The sequence below is a fragment of the Sapajus apella genome, unplaced genomic scaffold, assembly GCF_009761245.1.
Source record: "Sapajus apella isolate SASKATOON/1434 unplaced genomic scaffold, GSC_monkey_1.0 scaffold77, whole genome shotgun sequence".
Taxonomy (NCBI): Eukaryota; Metazoa; Chordata; class Mammalia; order Primates; family Cebidae; genus Sapajus; species Sapajus apella.
In genome coordinates this window covers 7,055,176-7,062,796 of record NW_022437017.1, presented here as the reverse complement: position 1 = coordinate 7,062,796, position 7,621 = coordinate 7,055,176, and the positions used below count along the sequence as shown (strand labels likewise).

Sequence of the window (7,621 nt, the reverse complement as noted above, 5' to 3'; positions counted from 1 at the left end):
ACTGGCAGGGAATGTGCCTTGTTAGTTTTAAGATGGAGTTGATTTTTAGCCAGGTGTGGTGGCTCAAGCCTATAATCCCAGCACTTTGGGAAGCCAAGGCAAGTGGATCCCGACATCAAGCGATCAAGACCATCCTGGCCAACGTGGTGAAACCCCTTGTCTACTTAAAGAAAAAATTCAAAATTAGCCAGGTGTGGTGGTGCATGACTGTAATCCCAGATACTCAGGAGGCTGAGGCAGGATAATGACTTGAACACGACAGGTGGACGTTGTGGTGAGCTGAGACTGCACTACTGCACTCTGGCCTGGGCAACAAAAGTGAAACTCTGTCTCAAAAAGGAAGAAAAGAAACAGGTTGCAGTGCAGAAATCAGCCAAAGCCCACCAAAACCAAGATGGCAACGAGAATGACGTGTGGTTATCCCCACTGCTACACTCCTACCATCACCATGACAGTTTACAAATGCCAAGGCAGTCCGGGCGCGGTGGCTCACCCCTGTAATCCCAGCACTTTGAGAAGCTGAGGGAAGTGGATCACTTGAGGTCAGGACTTCGAGACCAACCTGGCCAACAAGGTGAAACCTCGTCTCTACTAAAAATACAAAAATTACCCAGGCATGGTGGTGCACCCCTGCAATCACAGCTACTGGGGAGGCTGAGGCATGAGAATCACTTGAATCCTGGAGGTGGAGGTTGCAGTGAGCCAAGACGCAGGCACCACTGCACTTCAGCCTGGGCAACAGAGCAAGACTCCTTCTCAATAAATAAGTAAATAAATGCCATGGCAATATCAAGAAGTTACCCTATATGGTCTAAAAAAGGGAGGCATGAATAATCCACCCCTTGTTTAGCATAGCATCAAGAAACCATAAAAATGGGCAACCAACGGCCCTCAGGTTTTGTTTTTTGTTTGTTTTGCTCTGTCTATGGAGCAGCCTTTCTTTTTTAGACTGAGTTTCACTCTTTTTGCCCAACCTAGAGTGCAATGGCACAATCTTGGCTCACTGCAACCTCAGCCTCCTGGGGTCAAGTGATTCTCCTGCCTCAGCCTCCCCAGTAGCTGAGATTACAGGCGTAAGCCACCATGCTGGACTAATTTTTTTTTTATTATTATTTCAGTAGAGACAGGGTTTCTCCATGTTAGTCAGTCTGGTCTTGAACTCCCTCCCGAACTCAGGTGATCCTCCTGCCTTGGCCTCCCAAAATGCTGGGATTACAGGTGTCAGCCACCGCACCCGGCCTATCTTCTTTCTTAATGAACTTGCTTTGGCTTTCTTGCACAAGACCCAAGAACCCTCTCTTGGGATTTGGATCCAGTCACCTTTCCTGGAACAATCTGACACAGAGGAAACGTCCATGAAAGGCGGGGAGGAGGCTGGGGAAGGAATGGAATGCGAAGGCCTCTTTAAGGGGAAGGCGCAAGTGGGCAATGGAGGGACATTTGGGAGACACTGCGTGTGTTTAGGAAGTGGGTTTGGAGACTGATCTTTAAGTCAATCTGTGATTCAAGGGGCGTCCAGGGTCCTCTTAAGTCACCCTATGTGTGGCCGTCACCCCATGTGAGAGTTAAGAGCACAGGAACGATGTGTGGGTTCCCAGAGCCCAGCATACAAGGCAGGCGCATAATACAAATTTGCTGAAGAAAAAAATGAAGAACAAGGGCTGTCGCGACGCGTAGCCGGGTCACGTCACAAAATATAACGAGCCGCTGCCCGCTTCTAGGGCGCGCAGCGCACTCTAGAAAATTCTCCGATGCCAGGCGGCTCCCGGAACCCATATTTCGCGCTATACAAGTTGCAACTCCGGAGGGAAGACGGCGGGACTCCCAGCTTGATAGGCGGGGATGGGAACCAACGAGAGAGGTCAGCTGTGTACGCTGCAACCAATAATAGAGGCTGGAGGAAGTGACGTTTACGGAAGTACAGACTTCCGTCGGAAAAGCTCAATAATTACCGAGCCTAACCATTTCTCCAGAGCTTGCGAGGCGATTAGGAGGCAAAGATGTCGGAGCGAAAAGTATTAAACGTAAGTGTTGGGTGGCTGGGGCTTTCCAGTCGGAGAGGGACGTTCGGGAACTTCGGGAGAGGGAGGGCATTCCTGGGGATCTCCTCTTTGGAATGCCTCTTCCCCAACGGCCTTCCGCGGGACGGTGCTTCCCAGACTCCTCCCCATCGCCTTCCATGGGGCGGGGGTCTTCGCTAAGTCCTCCCTTCCGGGCTAGGGTGTAGCCAGCCACCTGTGGGGAGTGGCTTGGGCTTTTATCCAATCATTTCAGCAGATAGGGTTTTTGCGGATGGAATGAGCCAATCACGTTTTCTGCGGACGGGACTTCCTCTCGGGCCTGTAGCCAATCGCGTTCTTTGGGGAGGTTTTGTTTGTTTTGTTTTTTGTTTTTTGAGGCGGAGTTTTGCTTTTGCGCACCAGGCTGGAGTGCAGTGGCGGGTTCTGCGCCCGCTGCAACCTCGGACTCCCGGGTTCAAGCGATTCTCTTGCCTCAGCCTCCCAATTAGCTGGGATTACAGGCGCCTGCCACTAGGCCCGGCTAATTTTTGTATTTTTAGTAGAGGCGGGGTTTCACCATGTTGGCCAGGCTGGCCTCGGACTCCTGACCTCAGGTGATCCACCCACCTCGGCCTCCCAGAGTGTTGGGATTACAGGCGTGAGCCACCGCGCCCTGCCCTTTGTAGAGGTTAAGCTTTACTTAATGCTTCTATTACTCCGGCAGGAGACCCGCAGTTCCCCCAGCTGTTCGAGCTGCACCCCGCAACTCTGTAGAGGGCAAACCAGGACTGTCTTAGGCCAGGTTCCCAATCACTACACTGCATCGTTTCCTATGGAGTCATGTCCGTAGTTCTGAATCCTGAGTAGCTGAAACCTATGAGGCTCAGTTTACTACTCTGTGAAATGGGCACATTGTCCTCTATGTCCGAGTCTTTGCACACGTTCCTTGAGGCAAGGGGGATAAAGTGTTTTTTGCAGTGTCTGGTACCCAGCAGGCGCTCTAAAGCAAAGTGCTTTATTTTCCAGCGGTACAGAGGAGTTATTTGTCATAATCCATACTCACACTCCCCTTGTTTCCTAGGGCTCCTGTTTGCCGGGAGTTCCTACAGCAAGTCTGGGACTGCTCTCCTAGAAAGACCTGTTTGCAGCTGGGTGCAGTGGCTCACACCTGTAATCTCAGCATTTTGGGAGGCCGAGGTGGGCGGATAGCCTGAGCTCAGAGGTTCGCAACCACCCTGGGCAACATGGTGAAACCCCATCTCTACTAAAATACAAACAAGATTAGCCAGGCACGGTGGTGGGTGCCTGTAATCCCAGCTACTTGGGAGGCTGAGGCAGGAGAATTGGCTGAGCCTGAGGCAGAAGTTGCAGGGAGCTGAGATTGCGCCCGTGTAACCCAGCCTGGGTGACAGAATGAGACTCTGTCTCAAAAAAAGAACAAGAAAACAAAAGAGGCTGGGCGCGGTGGCTCACACCTGTAATCCCAGGACTTTGGGAGGCTGAGGCAGGAGGATTGCTCCAGCCTAGGAGTTGAAGACCACTCTGGACAACATAGTGAGACCCCATCTCTCTAAAACAAAGACAAAAATTAGGTGGGTATGGTGGCGCATATCTGCGGTCCCTGCTACTTGGGAAGCTGAGGCAGGAAGATCACTTGAGCCTAGGAGTTTGAGGCTGCAGTGAGCTGTGACCGTGGCACTGCACTCCAGCCTGAGCAACAGAGCCAGACCCTGCCTCCAGAAAACAAACAGGCCAGGTGCAGTAGTTCACACCTGTAATCCCAGCACTTTGTGGGGCCAAGGCAGGTAGATCACTTGAGGTTGGGAGTTGGAGACCAGTGTGGCCAACATGGTGAAACACTGTCTCTACTAAAAATACAAAAATTAGGCCAGATGACATGGCTCATGCCTGTAATCCCAACACTTTGGGAGGCTGAGATGGACAGATCACGAGGTCAGAAGTTGGAGACCAGCCTGGCCAACATGGTGAATCCCTGTCTGTACTAAAAATACAAAAAATTAGCCAAGCTTGGTGGTGGGCACCTGTAATCCCAGTTCCTTGGAAGGCTGAGGCAGGAGAATCCCTTGAACCCAGGAGCCAGAGGCTGCAGTGAACCGAGAAGGCGCCACTGCACTCCAACCTGGGCGACAAGAGCAAAACTTCGTCTCAAAAAACAAACGAAAGCGTGCCAACAGAATGGTTTATACTGAACCCCTGCTTTGCTTCTGGGATTCTGGAATCTTGGCTCCTGTGAGGCAGAGGGTACCTGCATGACCAGTCCCCATAAAAACCCTGGCTTTTTGGCCGGGTGCGGTGGCTCACCCCTGTAATCCCAGCACTTTGGGAGGCTGAGGCAGGCGGATCACCTGAGGTCAGGAGTTCAAGACCAGCCTGGCCAGCATGGCCCCATCTCTACTAAAAATATAAAATATTAGCCGGGTGTGGTGGCGGGTGCCTGTAGTCCCAGCTACTCAGGAGGCTGAGGCAGGAGAATCCCTTGAACCCGGCAGGCAGAGGTTGCAGTGAGCAGAGATTGTGCCACTGCACTCCAGCCTGGGCAACGAGTGAAACTCTCTCTCAATAAAAAAGAAAAACACCCTGGCTTTTTAGAGTCTGCCGTGTAGACAGCGTTTCGAGTGTGTTGTCATGACTCGTGTTGGGAGAATTTAATGCGTCCTGTGCGACTCCCCTGGCGGAGAGTCTGCAAGTTTGTGCCTGGCCTCCCCCCGACTGTACTGTGTCCCGCGAGTCCTCCCTGCATGTTGCGGAACCTGGGTGGGCTTGGGGACCCCTGACACAGCTCCCTGGACCCCCTTCCCTCTGCCCGTGTCCTGTGCCTGCTTCTGAAAAGCACACCCCAATGTCCCCTCCTCCCCCGCAGAAATACTACCCGCCGGACTTCGACCCGTCAAAGATCCCCAAACTTAAGCTCCCCAAAGACCGGCAGTACGTGGTGCGGCTGATGGCCCCCTTCAACATGAGGTGAGCACCCCCGCGTGACCCCACACACCGGGCACGGCTGTAGGACGGAGTGCCTGGCATCCACAGAGGTGACCCGTCCGGGCTTCACACCAGGTCACTGGTCCCGGCTGAGACATTGACCACTCCAGCCCTCCCTCACCTCACCATTCGGGATTCAGCTCCGGATCTCTTAGCGCCTCCCAGCCAGGGCCGCCCGCAGGTCTCGGTGGTTAGTAAACGTGTGAGCAGAGAGGATAGGGCCCCAGAAATGCAGCCCCATGGATACGTTTCAGCTCCTCCAACAGCCAAACTCACTGCTGCCCCAGGGCCTTTGGATGCACTGCTGCCCCTGCCTGGAACTCTCTCCCTCTACTTTCTTTTCTTTTTTTGTTTGAGACAGAGTCTCGCTCTGTCGCCCAGGCTGGAGTGCAGTGGCACGATCTCAGCTCACTGCAACCTCTGCCTGCCAGGTTGAAGCGATTCTCCTGCTTCAGCCTCCTGAGTAGCTGGGATTACAGGCCTGCAGCCACCACGCCCGGCTAATTTTTGTATTTTTAGTAGAAGTGGGGATTCACCATGTTGGCCAGGCTGGTGTCGAACTCCTGACCTCAAGTGATCCACCAGCCTCGGCCTCCCAAAGTGCTGGGAGTACAGGCGTGAGCCACTGTGCCCCATTCATTTTTATATTTTTAGTAGAATCAGCATTTCGCCATGTTGGCCAGGCTGGTCTTGAACTTCTGACCTCAGGTAGTCTTCCCTCCTTGGCCTCCCAAAGTGTTGGGATGACAGGCGTGAGCCACCGCGCCCGGCCTTCTCCCTCCACTTCCACGTGGCAGGCGCCTCTTGTCTGCCGGACGTCATGGCTCAGATCTCACCCCTCCGGGAGGCCTCCGTCCTCCCCTCTCACAGTACCCAGATGTTGCCTTTGTAGCACTTTAAAGTGATTGTATTTCACCAGCTCTAAACCCCACACCTCTTCACGTTGTAGCATATTTGAAATCACAACCCTAACAAGGAGACGTTTGGGTCATTGAAATTCAGTTCGTGTCATGTGTTGTTGACCTGCTCCTCCCCTTCATTCATTCATTCAACACTCATTTATCGGGCACCTGCTGTGTGCCAGGGTCTGTGCTGGGCACTAGAAGCAAAGTCCCTGGCCTCGTGGAGCCCACAGTCTAACGGGAAGTGGAGATGCTAGGTAGTCAGGCAGGTGCAGGGCCCCGTAGGTCAGGCAGGAGAGAGCCCCTGGGTTGGTGGCGGAGAAGGAAGAGGTGGAGGTATTTGGGGTGGTCAGGGCTACGTCAGACAAAATGCCGCGGCGCTGAGGTCTGAGGATGAAGGGCGTCACTGGCCATGGGGCCATAGGAGCAGAGGCCTTGAGGTGCGCCTGAGCTGGGGGAGTTTGCAGGATCAGACAGGCGGGGGGCGTGCTGGGCTGGGGAGCAGAGCCCTGTGTAGGACAGGGAGAGGGAGGTGGGGCCGCATTTTTCTGTGTGGCATCTTCCCTCTTGGAGGGTAGGGGGCCCTGTAAACACCGAGATGGCTTCTGGGAGTGCATGACCGGCAGGCCTCACCTACTCGGAGGGATTCCCAAGCAGGCAACCCATGGAGCAAGCCCCAGGAAGATATGAACGGGAACGGGAGGTTCTCAGGTGGAGGAAATTTGGACACAGGCTGGCTGGGGCAGGCTGCCTCGTGAGGGAGGGAGCTCCCCATCGCTGGAGGCAAGCAAGCGGTGATCTCGCGGGGCGCCGCAGGGACAGCCTACCAGTGAGAGACAGCATCCCACGACAGCGCGCGTCCCTCCATCCTGCCCCACAGGTGCAAGACGTGTGGAGAATACATCTACAAGGGGAAGAAATTCAACGCTCGGAAGGAGACAGTGCAGAACGAGGTCTACCTGGGCCTGCCCATCTTCCGCTTCTACATCAAGTGCACGCGCTGCCTGGCAGAGATCACCTTCAAGGTAGACGAGACGGCCAACCAGGCCGGTCCCTCTCCCCCAGGACACGTCACATCAGGGCGGGCCCCGGGGTTCCTTACTCCCATCCTCTCCATCCAGGGAATCTCGTTTCAGTTTATCCCCAAGAAACAGACAGCGGTTTGGGGGAGATGTTCATGGCAGCCTTCTACATAAAGGCAGAAAGACAGACGCAACCTAGATAGATCATCATAGGGGATGAAAAGCACAAACAAGAATGCAGGCCGGGCGTGGCGGCTCGCACCTGTAATCCCAGCACTTTGGGAGGCCAACGTGGGCTGGCTGCCTGAGGTCAGAAACTCAAGACCAGCTTAGCCAACATGGCAAAATGCTGTTCTCTACTAAAAATACAAACATTAGCTGGGTGTGGTGGTGGACTGTAATCCCAGTTACATGGGAGGCTGAGGCAGGAGAATCGCTTGCACCTGAGAGGCGGAGGTTGCAGTGAGCCCAGATTGGACCACTGGACTCCATCTGGGTGACAGAGCAAGACTTCATCTAAAAAAAAAAGCCAAACCAGGCACAGTGACTCATGCCTCTAATCCCAGCTCAGCAGTTTGGGAAGCCAAGGCGGGAGAGAGACTCCCTGAGGTCAGAAGTTTGAGACCAGCTTGGCCAACATGGTGAAACCCTATCTCTACTAAAAATAGAAAAATTAGCTGGGTGTGGTGGCGCACAC

General features: G+C 54.0%; 1 protein-coding gene across 2 annotated transcripts in view; it reads left to right on the top strand.

Moving 5' to 3' along the window:
* Positions 1-1,902: 1,902 nt before the first annotated feature.
* Positions 1,903-7,621, top strand: part of YJU2 (YJU2 splicing factor homolog) — a 21,922-nt gene continuing 16,203 nt past the window's right edge. For both annotated transcript variants that reach the window (XM_032252224.1, XM_032252223.1), the window contains exons 1-3: positions 1,903-2,024; positions 4,882-4,982; positions 6,783-6,927. In XM_032252224.1, coding sequence (XP_032108115.1) covers positions 2,001-2,024; positions 4,882-4,982; positions 6,783-6,927 — 270 coding nt within the window. In that variant the 5' untranslated portion in view covers positions 1,903-2,000. The remainder of the gene's footprint in view (positions 2,025-4,881; positions 4,983-6,782; positions 6,928-7,621) is intronic.